This window comes from Physella acuta, unplaced genomic scaffold (assembly GCF_028476545.2).
Source record: "Physella acuta isolate Inbredline_101_S28 unplaced genomic scaffold, ASM2847654v3 ptg000852l, whole genome shotgun sequence".
In the NCBI taxonomy this organism is placed as follows: Eukaryota; Metazoa; Mollusca; class Gastropoda; family Physidae; genus Physella; species Physella acuta.
Window position 1 is genome coordinate 210850 of NW_026732369.1, and position 17397 is coordinate 228246.

At 39.6% G+C, this 17397-nt stretch overlaps 1 protein-coding gene across 1 annotated transcript; it reads left to right on the forward strand.

The window, feature by feature from the left end:
- On the forward strand, positions 1-7856 carry LOC131952105 (guanidinobutyrase-like). The gene is made up of 8 exons (XM_059314624.1): positions 1-275; positions 1695-1820; positions 2235-2419; positions 4577-4661; positions 5200-5315; positions 6482-6626; positions 7122-7216; positions 7538-7856. The coding sequence occupies exons 1-8, from the start codon at positions 80-82 to the stop codon at positions 7640-7642; spliced, it is 1053 nt and encodes a 350-aa protein (XP_059170607.1). The 5' UTR covers positions 1-79; the 3' UTR covers positions 7643-7856.
- The last annotated feature ends 9541 nt before the right edge of the window (positions 7857-17397 follow it).

The following is a 17397-nucleotide window of genomic DNA, read 5'->3' on the forward strand; positions in this document are numbered from 1 at the left end:
TTTAATATCGCAGCTGTGGCGTGTTAGCGTGTAGTTGTTTTTTCCACCAACACCTGACAGACATAGACGAGCAGATAAAATGAAAGTATCGCGTCTGTTGCTTCAGCTGAGTTCACGGATCATCTACAGACATGCACACAACCCGACGACACGGAAGTTTTCCTGCAGTGCCGGAGTTGACCGGAAGTTCAACTCGCCACTTGGAGGAAATGTGATGCCCAGGTGTGGGGGTATCGCCTCCATGATGAGGCTGCCGGTACAGGAGACGACAGAAGGTAATGTTATTGTAAGGTAGCGGACGACAGAAGGTAATGTTATTGTAAGGTAGCGGACGACAGAAGGTAATGTTATTGTAAGGTAGCGGACGACAGAAGTTAATGTTATTGTAAGGTAGGGATGCGCGTACATTTCCGTTATCGTGTACCAGTGTATCACATTGTGACTATTCATCAATAGGATTAGTCTTTAAGCTGTCTTAATGCAGACTTTCAGTTTCTTTCAGGCATCTCTTCGGGGAGGCGCAACGTCCCCCGCCCACACTCACCCTCCCCACCGAAGCATTTCTACTTCCCCCATCCCTCGAAAGTTTCAAGTGCGTTTCCCCCTGAGAAAAATATCTGAAAGAAACACTGCTTATGATACTTAATTATAGTTTACAATAAACGTGTGGAACTGGTTAACTGAATACTGTTTTTGTCTCACCTCCAGTAGACCTCATTATCTCTAAACTCTAAACCCTACTCTCACCTCTAGAAGGCCTCGTTATCTCTAAACTCTAAACCCTACTCTCACCTCTAGAAGGCCTCGTTATCTCTAAACTCTAAACCCTACTCTCACCTCTAGAAGGCCTCGTTATCTCTAAACTCTAAACCCTACTCTCACCTCCAGTAGGCCTCGTTATCTCTAAACTCTACTCTCACCTCTAGTAGGCCTCGTTATCTCTAAACTCTACTCTCTCTTCAAGTCTGCCTCGTTATCTCTAAAATCTAAACCCTACTCTCATCTCTAGTAGGCCTCGTTATCTCTAAACTCTACTCTCTCTTCAAGTCTGCCTCGTTATCTCTAAACTCTAAACCCTACTCTCATCTCTAGTAGGCCTCGTTATCTCTAAACTCTACTCTCTCTTCAAGTCTGCCTCGTTATCTCTAAACTCTAAACCCTACTCTCACCTCCAGTAGGCCTCGTTATCTCTAAACTCTAAACCCTACTCTCACCTCTAGAAGGCCTCGTTATCTCTAAACTCTAAACCCTACTCTCACCTCCAGTAGGCCTCGTTATCTCTAAACTCTAAACCCTACTCTCACCTCTAGTAGGCCTCGTTATCTCTAAACTCTACTCTCTCTTCAAGTCTGCCTCGTTATCTCTAAACTCTAAACCCTACTCTCATCTCTAGTAGGCCTCGTTATCTCTAAACTGTACTCTCTCTTCAAGTCTGCCTCGTTATCTCTAAACTCTAAACCCTACTCTCATCTCTAGTAGGCCTCGTTATCTCTAAACTCTACTCTCTCTTCAAGTCTGCCTCGTTATCTCTAAACTCTAAACCCTACTCTGACCTCCAGTCTGCCTCGTTATCTCTAAACTCTAAACCCTACTCTCATCTCTAGTAGGCCTCGTTATCTCTAAACCCTAAACCCTACTCTCATCTCCAGTAGGCCTCGTTATCTGTAAACTCTAAACTCTACTCTCACCTGCAGGCCTAGACGTCTGCTTTGTTGGAGTTCCGCTGGACGCCGGAACCTCTTTTAGAACAGGAACCAGGATGGGACCGCGGCAGATACGGACAGAATCTGTTTTTCTCAGACCCTTCAACCCCACTACAGGTAAGTGTACACACAGTTACACTGTATTCACCTACTTATAGAGAGCCTCAGTGGTTTAGCTAAGGCAGGTGTACGGCGAGGTACCATATAACGTTAATACATGACCGGGATAACTATATTCACATTTGGATTTCCTTAAGGCAGATTTAAAATCATTGCATTTTTTAAAATATATTTCCGGTTGCTAAATATTGTAATGTTTGAAAATTAAAAGCATTTTTCCTTTTTCAAAATTCTTTTTTTAATTTTTATTTTTAAAACGAATACAATTTTTGTAAGTTTCTTTCTCTTCTTTTTGGCGAGATCTACACCTGCATTGATGTACACATTTAAATTGTTACGTTATTAGATATGTTTAAAATGTCCATTATTATAAGTTAATGTCAAAATTACCGTACGGCTATATTTATTAAGGAGCCGCCCCCTTCGAGTCCCTACAAGTGGCAGATATTGGTGACATTGCCTTCAACATTTACTCTCTACCCGAGGCCGTCAAAGAAATAAGGCAGGCATACACCAAGATAATCAAAGACGGTTGCGTCCCATTAACGTTAGGCGGAGACCACACCCTGTCATACCCCATCCTACAGGCAATGAAAGTAAGTCTCAACATGATCGTACAACATTACAATAGCAGTATCGGTAGGAAGAACAATACGACATGTCATTCTATTTTTTAAAATACGCCATTGAAATTATTCGTATTAGATACAAAAATGGAAAATAATGTTATCCTTTTCAAGTCTGGCTGATGAAATAGAGTTACATTTTATGTCCAGCCAGAGGCGTAGCGAGCCTTCCCGTCGCCCGGGGACAGACTTTCAATTTGGCGCCCCCCCCCCCCATATATATATATATATATATATATATATATATATATATATATATATATATATATATATATATATATATATATATATATATATATATATATATATATATATATATATATATATAATATTTATAATGCAAAACTGCAGCTAAAATGAGCTTTAAATTTTTCCACAACCCATTTTGGCGCCCTGGGACATATGTACCCCCGCCCCCTCTCCCCTCGCTACGCCCCTGTGTCTAGCAGCCATCGCCCTACTTTCCCTAAATGGAGTATAAGTAACAATTAGGTGGCTGGACTAAGGGACGTCCTACAGATTGAAGCAAGGGATCCGAACTCGAGACTTCAGATTGGCAATCGTAAGCTCTGCTATCCGATCACATCGTCCCTTTACTATAATGATAGTAGATCTAATAAGTATGTTAGCTATTGTACTGAGTAGTTTAACTGAGTCCATATCATGAGTTTACACGCTGGTGGACGAGCTGGTCAGTTTGGTCAAGATACACATGATTTATCATAACTATACGTGAAACTGACCTAATCCCCGCCCCATCTTTACAAGACAGGTACGGACCCGTGTGTCTGGTGCATGTTGATACTCACTCTGACCCTTACCCCCCTCCCCCCCTCCCCCTTCTATACAGGACACGTACGGACCCGTGTGTCTGGTGCATGTTGATGCTCACTCTGACCCTTCCCCCCTCCCCCCACTCTCTATACAGGACAAGTACGGACCCGTGTGTCTGGTGCATGTTGATACTCACTCTGACCCTTACCCCCCTCCCCCCCTCCCCCTTCTATACAGGACACGTACGGACCCGTGTGTCTGGTGCATGTTGATACTCACTCTGACCCTTACCCCCCCCCCCCCTCCCTTTATACATGACAAGTACGGACCCGTGTGTCTGGTGCATGTAGATACTCACTCTGACCCTTCCCCCCTCCCCCCCCCCCCCCTTTATACATGACAAGTACGGACCCGTGTGTCTGGTGCATGTTGATACTCACTCTGACCCTCCCCCCCCCCTCTATACAGGACAACTACGGACCCGTGTGTCTGGTGCATGTTGATACTCACTCTGACCCTTACCCCTCCCCCTCCCTACCCCCCTTTTATCCAGGACAAGTACGGACCCGTGTGTCTGGTGCATGTTGATACTCACTCTGACCCTTCCCCCACCCCAACCCCCACCCCCCTCTATACAGGACAAGTACGGACCCGTGTGTCTGGTGCATGTTGATACTCACTCTGACCCTTCCCCCTCCCCACCCCCCCCCTCTCTATACAGGACAAGTACGGACCCGTGTGTCTGGTGCATGTTGATACTCACTCTGACCCTTCCCCTTCCCCACCCCCCCCCCCCTCTCTATACAGAACAAGTACGGACCCGTGTGTCTGGTGCATGTTGATGCTCACTCTGACCCTTCCCCCCCCCTCTCTATACAGAAGTACGGACCCGTGTGTCTGGTGCATGTAGATACTCACTCTGACCCTCCCCACCCACCCCCCTATATACAGGACAAGTACGGACCCGTGTGTCTTGTGCATGTTGATACTCACTCTGACCCTTACCCCCTCCCCACTCCTATCTCCTCTATACAGAACAAGTACGGACCCGTGTGTCTGGTGCATGTTGATGCTCACTCTTACCCTTCCCCCTCCCCACCCCCCTCTATACAGGACAAGTACGGACCCGTGTGTCTGGTGCATGTTGATGCTCACTCTGACCCTTCCCCCTCCCCACCCCCCTCTATACAGGACAAGTACGGACCCGTGTGTCTGGTGCATGTTGATACTCACTCTGACCCTTCCCCCTCCCCCACCCACCCCTCTATACAGGACAAGTACGGACCCGTGTGTCTGGTGCATGTTGATACTCACTCTGACCCTTCCCCCTCCCCCACCCACCCCTCTATACAGGACAAGTACGGACCCGTGTGTCTGGTGCATGTAGATGCTCACTCCGACACCAGCGACACGATGTTTGGGGCAAAGATTGCTCACGGTAAGCCAGTTGCTCTCTTCACATCTTCTATACACGTACTTTTTAGTAAGTTGTAAGTTAAGTTCCCTTTTCAAACCTAACGGTTTATGGGGCTAAAGAAGTAGAGTTAATCTGTTTCTGTAACCTCTTAATATGAAGGGATAGTGTTTTCAGCACTAACCACAGTAGCCTTTACTTACCCTAACGTGAGTTAGGTACCCATGAGAGCTGGGTGGACTCAGGGACTGACTTGAACCCTGATTCAAACTCGAGACTTTTGGGTTAGAACTCCAACTTTTAAAATGACTTTATATTTAAACAAATTTAAGTTTAAATAAGTCTAAGCAAAGCTCCAAATCCAATCTAATTTTGATTTTTTACTATAGTTTTAATAGCGAATTTAAACAATAACGTTATGAAAATTCGATATTTTAATATTTCAGTCCCTCCTGCTGTCTCCAATCCCTCCTGCTGTCTAAAATCCCTCCTGTTGTCTTCAATCCCTGCTGTCTCCAATCCCATCATATCCGCCTCGCTTATAGCCTTTGTATCTACCCAGGCACCCCATTCAGACGAGCTATAGAGGAGGGCTGTATTGACTGTAAGAGTTCCATACAGATCGGCCTGAGGGGGACGGGCTACTCTGTGGATGACTACAAGTGGGTGGCTGACCAGGTAGATATGACTCTAATGACGGGTATACTGGACATCAGCGCTAGTTGCTTAGTTGTTGTTGTGACAGAAATCTAGCTAGGAAATACAGTTATATTGGTCAGTAGCAGGAAGAAGCAGGAACTACATTTCGTCACAACTAAAGTTAAGTAAATGGCTCCATAGTTTGATAGACTATTGGATGATTGCGATTTGGAAATCCAATCTCAAAGGCACATATGTTTTCCATGTATCATATCCCACCCTCTTCCCCTCGCCACACAGCTGATATACCCAAGGGAGAGGCATCCCCTATACAATCTAGATGCAGTTGTGTCAATGAAAACCAAAGTCTCCTCTTAAGGACTCCCTCGTCTTTGACTTCGAAGTATTCTCTCCTAGATGGCTTACTGTCCCAAACTAACGAGCTTCATGTCCATGGTGGTTCGAGCAAATGACCTTACAGGCAAGCATCAATACACTTCCCCGCCGGACCACGCCGATTAGCTATCAATACTAACGGCAAGGATCACAAATCTCCATTTCAGTGCCGGCACACGACCTCTAACCTCCCATGTCTATCCCCAGGGTGTACGTATGGTGCCGGCACATAACCTCTAACCTCCCATGTTATAGCCGGCACATAACCTCTAACCTCCCATGTCTATCCCCAGGGTGTACGTATGGTGCCGGCACATAACCTCTAACCTCCCATGTTATAGCCGGCACATAACCTCTAACCTCCCATGTCTATCCCCAGGGTGTACGTGTGGTGCCGGCACATGACCTCTAACCTCCCATGTTATAGCCGGCACATAACCTCTAACCTCCCATGTCTATCCCCAGGGTGTACGTGTGGTGCCGGCACATGACCTCTAACCTCCCATATTTAACCCCAGGGTGTACGTGTGGTGCCGGCACATGACCTCTAACCTCCCATGTTATAGCCGGCACATAACCTCTGACCTCCCATGTTTAACCCCAGGGTGTACGTGTGGTGCCGGCACATGACCTCTAACCTCCCATGTTATAGCCGGCACATAACCTCTGACCTCCCATGTTTAACCCCAGGGTGTACGTGTGGTGCCGGCACATGACCTCTAACCGCCCATGTTATAGCCGGCACATGACCTCTGACCTCCCATGTTATAGCCGGCACATGACCTCTGACCTCCCATGTATAACCCCAGGGTGTACGTGTGGTGCCGGCGTGTGAGTGCTGGAACAAATCCCTGGTGCCGCTGATGGAGGAAGTCAGGAAAAACGCGGGAAACAAACCTGTTTATATAACGTTTGACATCGACGGCCTTGACCCATCTTTTGCACCTGGCACAGGTAATTTACATCTTTGTGTTGTCTTGGATTTTGTTTTTCACCTTGTATTTCGATCAAGTTTTAAAACTTAGTTACCATGTCAGTTAGGTCACGATAAAGCATCGTGTGGGTCAGGTCACATTTAGGTATCTTGCAAATATAGTAACGTTCAGAGTTTTTTCCAGGCAAATCTCTTGGGGGTTGGGGGGGGGGGTGCGAAGAAAATCCACCGCTCCCCCCCCCCCCCCCCCCCACCCCCGAATGATATGGAATTTATATATAAAATAATGACTTTTACTAGTATCCGCCGCAACCTTTTCCGGAAAATGTTGTCCGCCCCCCCCCCCGAAAACATCAACTGCCCCCCCCCCCACCCTAGGAGAAAAAAGTCAGGAAGAAACACTGGTCACTTTTGGCGTGGGATCTGTTTTATGTATAATATACGGCACCCGCCTTCTTTACCCTGGGGACAGTACAGTTACAGAATACACTTTTTTTTTACACCGTCAACTTTAGGCACACCGGAAATTGCCGGTTTAACCGTCATCCAGGGACTGGAGGTCATCCAGGGCTGTAGAGGTCTGAATGTCAAGGGCGCTGATCTGGTAGAGGTAAGATAAACTGTTCGAACCCAGGCATCTTGTTTATGACCGTCCAAGAGTTCACCCAGCTCTGATGGGTACCTGACTTAACGTTAGAGACAATAATGTCGAATGGATACAGTGCTTTAATATGCCGAGATCACTAAAATCTGTGAACTCTACTTCACTTGCCCCAATGACAGACACCTTCGAAAAGGATACTTTTACTGAAACAGGTGAACTCATCTTAATCTACCCCATGTCCGAAAGCTTCCTTCCTTTCAATTTTTAAAGCCGTAAATCAGATGTCAATAGCTACAACACGATGTCACCTTGTTATATTTTCCCCAGGTGTCGCCACCCTACGACCCGTCAGGTAACACAGCTTTACTGGCGGCAAACTTGTTGTTTGAACTGTTGTGTGTCGTACCTGGTGTCAAGTTTTATCGACAGTAACACGCGTCAGCTATCAACATTAGCGAGTGGCAGTTATCAACATTAGCGAGTGGCAGTAATCAACATTAGCGAGTGTCAGCTATCAACATTAGCGAGTGGCAGTTATCAACTTAAAAATATGAACGTGTCTGCTTTCAAGATTAAAATGTGTCAGTTATGAACATTAAAACATGTCAGTAATCATCATTAAAACCTGCAAGTTATCAAGATTTAATACGTGTCTGCTTTCAAAATTAGCAAGTGTCAGCTATCAACATTAAAACGTGTTGGCAGAGGCGTAGCGACCCTTCCCGACGCCCGGGGACAATCTTTTCGATTTGCATCCCCACCCCCCCCTTTCAAGATTTCGATTTGCACCCCCCCCCCCCACAAACTTTTAATTTGCGCCCCCTTAACCTTTCAATTTATTTTTCCAACCCATTTTGGCGCCCCCTAAGATCGGCGCCCGGGGACTTATGTTCCCCCCCCCCCCCCCGCCACCCCCCCCCCCCTCGATTCGCTACTGCGTGTTGGATATCAACATTAAAACGTGTCAGCTATCAACATTAACAATTGTTGGATATCAACATTAGCAAGGTTAATGCCATTAGTGTCAAGTACCAACAATAACAGGTGTTAGTTTTGAACATTAGCAGTTTTCCTGTCACCTATCATCGCTACCTTTGTCACACATTATCAACATACTCAACACTTGGTGTCATCTATCAACACCAACAAGCATCGGCAGTTACCCATGTACAGAACTGGTGTCAACTGTATCAACGTACACAACTCCGTGTGTCACTTATAAACAGAACTACTTCACTCATAAAATATTGGTTGCTTTCAACAAGCTCTTCGATCTTGTTTGTTTAATTACTAATTACATCTAAATACTTTATTCAATGATCCACCCCAACTATTTCACCTCTCTAGATACACTGACCCTATGTACTATAAATTAAGTGTTGAGTCCCTATCCTTTAAAAACGGAAAAAGGTCTCAAGAAAAAAAAAACAGAAAAAAAATCACACCAAGATAGTTATTAAAGTATCTGGTAAAACGCTTTGTTAGAGTACTTCCAGTATCTAACTCACGTCATCATCATTTTATTCAGCTTTCACTGACGGGACTTGTGTGACTCAATATATAGTTGAAGTTTGTGTTGACTCAATATATAGTTGAAGTTTGTGTTGACTCAATATATAGTTGAAGTTTGTGTTGACTCAATATATAGTTGAAGTTTGTGTAATTTTGAAGTGTTCAATAGTCCGCATTGGTCTCTTGTTTTCGTTTTGAAAAAAGCACTTTACTAAAATAGCATTTTACTAAAATAGCATTTTACTAAAATAGAATTTTACTAAAATAGCATTTTACTAAAAAAAAAAGCACTTTACTAAAATAGCATTTTACTAAAATAGAATTTTACTAAAATAGCATTTTACTAAAATAGCATTTTACTAAAATAGCATTTTACTAAAAAAGCACTTTACTAAAATAGCATTTTACAAAAATAGCATGTTACTAAAAAAAAGCACTTTACTAAAATAGCATTTTACTGTAATAGCATTTCGCTTGTAACGTTTTGAGTTTTAGCTAGTGACTACTTTAAATACCACAGTTAAAATATCCATCATAATATGCACACACACAACACGAAGAACATCTGTCATGAAGTTCACAATTGTTAAGTTTGATTTCACCTATTTTGCAGATTTTCTAACATACTTTTACAGAATATATCAATACCCGACACCACAGATTTAAAAAAATTATTTAACATGTTTCAGAGTGTTTAACAAATATGTATGTTAATAATTTTTAACCTAAAGCCTAAATAGTATATAGCTGCCATGGGTGCCATGGAAACTCAAAAAGGTGTGAAAACTAACACGGCGATTTTAACTTTCAATTTTGCATTTTTACCCAAAATTCCGAGAACTTGAAAAGAAAGTTGGAAAATTAGATTTTACGGTTCCTCTTACAGAAAAAAGGTCTTGTTTTATGTAGAAGGACCGTTTGACAAAATACATGTTGATTTCTGTTGTAAATTTCAGATAGTTTTTTATATAAGTAGAAAGTATGTATTCAAGAGTGAATGCGTTAATGACTTTGATGATGAATAAACTTTATGTAACTCATAGAATAATACTTGATGAATATGATAGTTAATATATAATTATTATATATTATCATATTCATCAAGTAATATTCTATGAGCAACTACTAACTGAGCAGATTAAGTTGTTTGTTAGCCGGTCTTCTCACATCAAATTTTTAACTAACACAAGTTGATTCATCATCATTTCCCATCAGTGCCCAAGACACATGGGGCAGATGAAGTAGAGTTAATCTGCTTGAGAGACATTTGCATATGAAGGAATAGTGTGGTCAGCACTATCCCCATCCGCTTATGTAATCCTAACATAAGTTACTCATCTGAGTTGGGTGGACTCACGGACGTTCCACTGATTTGACCTGGATTTGAACTCTAGACTCCGTCCCATACACAAGTTTATGGACTCCTGTTAATAGCCCCCCCCCCCCCACCTTTACTCCTCCCTCCCGCATGCTGGTGCTGATGCGTGAAGGGTCCGATGAGAAATTTAGAAAGATCGACGGTAAAGAAAAACTTATTGTACCACTTACAGAAGACAATGGTGCTATTTTGTACTACGTGCACTTAGAAGAGTTATTCGACTTAATCTATGAAACTCACTTGAAAATTGGACATGGAGGTCGCACACGGATGGAAAAAGAGCTGAAGAAAAAGTACAAAAATATCATTAAGAAAATAATTGCTTTGGTTAGGCAAACCTTGTCCGACAAAATTGTCTAATCCTAATACATATCTGGTTTCCAAACCTTTGATATTTAAAGAATTCAACTCAAGATCCCAAGTGGATCTTATTGATATGCAAAGTAACCCAGGTGGCAAATACAAGTTTAAAGTCAGTTACCAGAATCATTTAACCAAGTTCATATTGTTGCGAGCTTTGGAAGCCAAAAGAGCAGAAGAAGTTGCTTACCAGCTGCTGGATATCTTCACGACTATTGGTGCCCCAAGTGTGCTTCAATCCGATAATGGAAGAGAATGTGTTAACTAAGTTATTTCTGAACTAAAAAACATGTGGCCTGAACTTAAACTACTTCACGGACAACCAAGGCATAGCCAAAGGCCGAGATCAAGATAAGTTTCTGACTTTGGCCGGTCTATGGGAGGTGCATTGGCCGATGCGCGCCTTGGCCGGCCAATTTATGCTTTGGCCGACTTCGGACGTAACACACACACACACATTTGTAAAAGTCTGAAAGATAAATTGTATGGCGATGGGGCACTCAAATATGCAGGCCTAGTTTATATAGCTTTGTCGCTAAATATACCGATAGACGGTGTTTTATGTAAGCTACACAAAAGACATTGTTGTGTGGTTTTCCTTTTTGTGATTGAAAACGTTCTAACTTCTAAATAATTTACTTCTTTATTAACCAGTTAGACATTTTAGCGCCAACATAAAGCTACTGAAGTATCTAGTAACACGCTTTGGTAGAGTACTTCCGTTCTCTAACTCACGTGATCTAATTCATTGTATTCAGCTTTCACAATTGGTGCTGGTTTGACGCAATTAACTTTAATTAAAGTTTGCGTAATTTTGAAGTGTTCAACAGTCCTAATTGGTCTCGTGTTTCCGTTTCGAAAACATCACTTCACTAATATAACACTTCACTAATATAACACTTCACTAATATAACACTTCACTAATATAACACTTCACTAATATAACTATTCGTTATATATATATATATATATATATATATATATATATATATATATATATATATATATATATATATATATATATATATATATATATTATACTGCGGGGCACAAGTTTAACATTTAACCTACTTTTCGAGACCTATCTTAAAACCCAAAGATCACATGTCTCGCATATAAAAGATGTATAGCTGAATTAAGTCTGACAACTCAAGCAAAGGCTGCGCTTGTGAATTAATACAGATTTGTGGGTGCTTGACTTTCCATATCTAGCAGGAATAACACAACAATTAACATAACAGCGTTACACTAGCCTGACATGTGACGAAGAACTTTACTCATGATTTGTGCTGAGCTAGACGCCGAGAAGTAAGCCAAGACCTATATATGCGATGAGTCTTGAAAATTTCTGATATTTTACATGCAAGTTTTAAATTCGTTGTTTCTGTTAGGTGGGTTTGTTAGCTGTTTTTTTTTTTAAAAAAGCTTGTAAATTTAATTTAAATAATCTAAAAAAAAGGCGCCACTATGCTTAAAATGGTCGTAGGTCGTTTTCTAATCAACCTAAGCATCAGTTAAACGTGTATGAAAAATTGCGCAAATTAAAGCGTCCACTTACGTCAAGAGCTTTTGTCAATTTACGGGGAAAACAGCTTTGATTAGATTATAAAACAACTAATGGTTAACGGAGCTTTTAAAACAACTGGATGTTAGATCTTGTACGGACGACTAGGAAGAGCTGAGCTGAGCTTTTGTTTACAAAGGTTGGATTGGGGCACGCTTGCGCAGGGGCGGACTGGCTGTTTCCATTTAGGAATTGTGGTAGAAGCGTCTGTGTTGGTTTTTGAGGTATGTCTAAGTTTCTATTTTCTGGAAATACAGTGGTACCTCGTCACACAAGTGCCCCGATATAAGAGATTTTGAGATAAGAGTTGTCGAGCGAGCAACAATTCGACTTGACAAACGAGCAAAATTTGACTTGACCAACGAGCAAAATTTGACTTGACCAACGAGCAAAATTTGCTATACGAGTAAACGGATTAAACAGTTCGCAGGAAAGAAAAACCCCTAAAAAGTTGGAACTGATTGTTCATCAGAGCTATTTAATTACAATTACTAACTCATTCCCAAACCATTCTGAAAGGTAGGAAAAAGCAAACCTCCCTGGATATGTTTATTTTAACGGTCTGTGTGGAAAAGTGAGAAAATTTACGAAATCATGGCAACAATAGCAAAGATTTGCGAAGAGAAAAGCAGTAACGCAAATTAAGTTAAAGTAACAAAACATTATAAAGTAACATTTAGTTTTAATTATGTTCGGTGAGTTTTAAGTTAAGTTTAGGGATACGGTGTAGCGTTGAGCGTGTAACGAGTACATGAATTAAAGTGACCGAAAGAGCTTAACACTAACAGTGAGTAAATAAACTCCACTCTACACTGGGCCTTCGCCTCCTCCAACCTTTTACGTAATCTCAAGTTGTCTGATTTTCAAAGGAAATACACTTTAAAAAAAACAGTTTATTTCTTTGCATTGCCTTTATTATGTTATTAAAACAATATTTATCATGTATAAATACACTTTTATTATCAAATTAAAAAAACACTGGTTTGGCATTTTCGGGGCCGGAGCGGAATAGCGGCAATTCAATTAATTTCAATAGAGAAAATGCTTTGAGATACGATCAATTTGACATACGAGCAATGTGACGGAACGAATTAATCTCAAATCCCTAGGTACCTCTAAACTTTCATAAACCGCAAAGTTAAATGTGAGCATAACTTTAATACTAGTCTCAGAGGCTACAAGAAAAACCATAAGTATTTTTTCTATTTTTCACTGGAATCCATTGCCTTTCTCTACTCTACCAACTGGATATGGCCAGATTTATTATCTAACTAGCGTGCCCGTCCCAATGCGTTGCCGCGGGAATTGAAGTCCGAGGATAGCCCGGGGCAAATCGCAACCTACCGGAGAGTCGGCGGGCGCGCGTGATTCAGTTCAGTAAACTACTTTAATGTCCCATTGTATCCATAGTCTATCGTACTGTTTAAAACGAACGCAGGAGACATAGCGCTCACAGGATAACACGGGGCGCTGAGGCGCCACCCTTTAGAAATTGATTTTTTTCGGAAAATCCTCCCCAGGGATATTGTGAAAGGTGTAGTAGTGCGTAAAATTAAATAAAATCTGACGAAATATATTAGAAGGGCTTCATCAATGCTTTACCAATCCTATATTGTTAGACTCGTAGCCTTGTTTTCTAAATCTGAGTTATTTAATGTAAACAATGCCTGCGCTCGTACCATATTTATCGATTTTACCATTGTTGGATTTTTTAAAATTATCGGCGAATTGCAGATTTGATTGATCTATATATCACTGTTAACACTCATTTTTGCCACACCGTTGCATTATAAAACTTAAAGTGTTTGTGCACAATTTCTGGCTAAATTCAGTTAAACGCCAAATTGTTTTCAATTTTTAAAATATTTGTATAGGCCATATATGCGACCGCATTTCCACGATTGTGGTTGCATTAGTTTGCAATCGTACTTACATTTTGCATGCGTTTTTGTTTTCGTTTTGTGTGTGACATGTGTTTGTGTTTCTATTTGCGTTTTTTGTGTGTTTGTGTTTGTGTTGGTTTTGGTTGTAGTTCTGGTTTGTTTGTAACACTGCCTCAAAGGTGATGTTATTACCCACTGAGGTGTTGTGTTTAAAAGGGCTGAGCCTGAGAGATAACAATCGACGAAACGACGCTGTTGTTGTTAGATACTGGCTTTATTGACATCAACATCCAAGCCATAAACGGCTATGTAGGTAGAACAGTAGACAAGTTAAAAAATACTGTAGCAACATGTAGAAAAATATATTGTAACAACCTGTAAAAAAATCCGTAGCCCTAAAACAAATGTAAACAGCAATAGATTACATCACTGAAGATACGACCACGTGTACACTACATAATTACACGGCTGTCATAAAATAGGTTATGGCCAGTACACACTACTGCCAACAAGTACCAACAAGTCATACAATAATAAAATCTTAACCCAACTAGCCCGCAACATGCAGCACTAGTAGGAGTAATACACACAAGTAATCTAAATACTTCACATACCTAGTCTGCAACATGCAGCACTAGTATGATAAAGCAATAATAATCTAAAACATAATGTACATTACCTTCATTAGGTCTACATGACTGAGGTAATATAGGCAACGACATCGTCCGTGTCAAAACCCGTGGTTTTGAATGAATAACTGTGAATCTATGACAACCTACTTTTGTTCGTCTAAATTTCAGCAGAACCCCGATCTACCGATTCGATCACTTTTTAAACCTACTTTTGTTTTTTCTTTCCTAAATGCCAGAAAAAAATGGACACTAGTGGCCTGGCCAGGGTAGCGATTGTCCTTGTTTATCTGCTCTCTGTTGGCACAGGTATGTCGGGAAGATACAATATACATGTTATTTTGGAAAATATATTCTACTGCTTTACTTTTAATAACTTGTTTATTAATTGTCAAGCGTAAAAAAGGTTTTTTTCGTCTTTTTTCGTCAACTATAAGATCTTATGACATTTAGATATTTTACATATTTTAGGGAGAAAAGAAAGCATATTCGTTTTATTTTCTTATTTTCAGTGCATTTAAAAGCTAGTTATTATGAAGTTGTTTTTTTTACATCTGTTTTATATTTTACTTTTTAGTGAAGTCGATACGATTGAAAATTTAGCTTTAAAACTAAAAAAATAAAAGGAATAAACATTCATCTGATATATATTCTAAGCTTTTTTTTTTTAGATTTCCGTCCGTGACCATAGTCTCCAGTGTGATTTTGGGATAATAATTGTTTATTTATTCATGATGTAATTTCATGATGTTAAAAACAGTTGACTTAAAAGTATTTAAATTGTCTTTGAAAAGTAGCAGATAGTAAATTCAGCATTTCTATGAATCACATTTTGGATAAAAAAACTTTCATTACTCAGATAGTATTACTTAGGTTCCTAACTGCTCTATGAAATTAAAATAATGCAGAGTTTAAAATGGTGTTAAACTGTCAGAAAACAAAGTCAGCCTTTCATGCATGTCAACTCTAACTTTACATGATTTACTAAATGAAAGGGAATTAACGTTTTAAAAAACAATTTGAATTTCTGCTTTATAAATGTCAATTGCTTTGAATCATTTTAGTTATATATTTTTTCAGCACATTAGTTTTTATTTAGCATCACTGATTTTTTGCATAGTTATTTTGTAATGTTTTAGGTCCACACAATGTACTATTTAATATTGTTTGGGCCAGTTTATGGATTGATTGAACTAGGTTATTTAATTTGTATCTGATATTTTTTCAGAACCTGAAAAATCAAAAACAATTTATTTATTATATAAAAATAAATTATATAAAGAATCTACACATAATTTGAATTTTATTTAATTTATAATAGTTTTTAAAATATTTGTTATAAAATACACAAAAATATCTATATATCTAATTCTCTTCTTGGAGACGCTATAAAACACCAAGCTGTAAGCGCGCTCTCTACCACCCCACCCCTACATGGTCTGGTGAGCTGTGGCTCACGCTAAATGTTTACAATCGTAGAGCCGGGTTTAGTGACGGCTATTTGGGGGCAGATTATTTAATTTGAAACGATTTTAAACTTAGGGGAGGTAACTAAGAGGAGGCTGCTTTCACGGGAGGGGGGGGGGTGTAGGGTAGGGGTTGGGGGAAAGGAGGGTGGGTGTAGTATCGTCCTTAACGACCTACTGATAGTGTTTTAAAGCAAATATTTTCAGTGGCAGCATTGATATTGTCGGCTCGTAGTATATAATATACTAAATTTAACAATAATATAATATGGATGATTTTTGCGTAGTACTCAAGAATATAATAAGGATTTCTCTAATGTTGATGATACCTAATTGTATACTGGACTAATCTAGATAACGGTTGATTTCAGAAGTAGTTAATGGCAAGTTTGATCTAAGAGGTGAGTTGTTTATTATTATAGTTTTTTTTTAGTTATGATGTTTTTGTTTTAATAGTTTAGTTATAGCTGCTTGTTATTTTTACTTTTTTTAAAAATTATGATGCCATCAAATCACTTTAAACAATGGAATTATTTCAGTGTTACTAACATGGGAAAAAAACATTTTTTTTCAATAACATCAAAGAAGCCTAATGCCTGAAATAATTTTATTTTTTTTGAGACTGCATTTCTGTTTACACATTTAAAGTTGTAATGTGTCTTTAAGCTTCATGAAAATGTCTAATTTTACAACTTAAATTGGCCACTGAATCAAGACCACAGCTGTTTGAGTGCTTTACTCTTCTCATAAATTTAATTGTGCCTTTTGAAAAAGATTAATGTTTAAAAGCTTCAGGCTTTTCTATATTCTAATGGAAATTGCATTTTAATAACATTGCAAATAATTCTTAAAGTTTTTCAAACCCTCTTTGAATGTCCAAATGGTTTGATGCAATCAAACAACCAATGTCAGCATCGTTAATCTCTAGCTGCTATTATTTTACCAAAATTTTGCTTGTTTTTGTTTTCTTAGAAAAGTTGAATTGACAGAGGTATCTGTTATTTATATATATATTGAAGATATGTTAAAAATATAGTAGCCCACCCTTTGAGATTTGGTTATCAATAGAAAAAAATGTAATAGAGTTAATGGTTACACAATTTGGGAATCGTCTTATGGGCCTTCATTAATTTTTTAGAACAAAGTGCTGTTGATATTGTGTTCATCGTCCATTTTAATCCTCAACGAACCGACAATGAATTTAAACAACTGATTGATTATATACAGTCAATGTTGAACACTGCTGATATTGATGGAGGAAAAGTTAGGGCATCTGTAGTTTTGTCTCCAACTTACAAAGTTTATGATTTACAAGGGTTGTATAAAAATGAAAGTTTAGCATACAATTATGTTACATTAGTAAAATAACAAACTTTGTACTTATGCTCTTGCAAT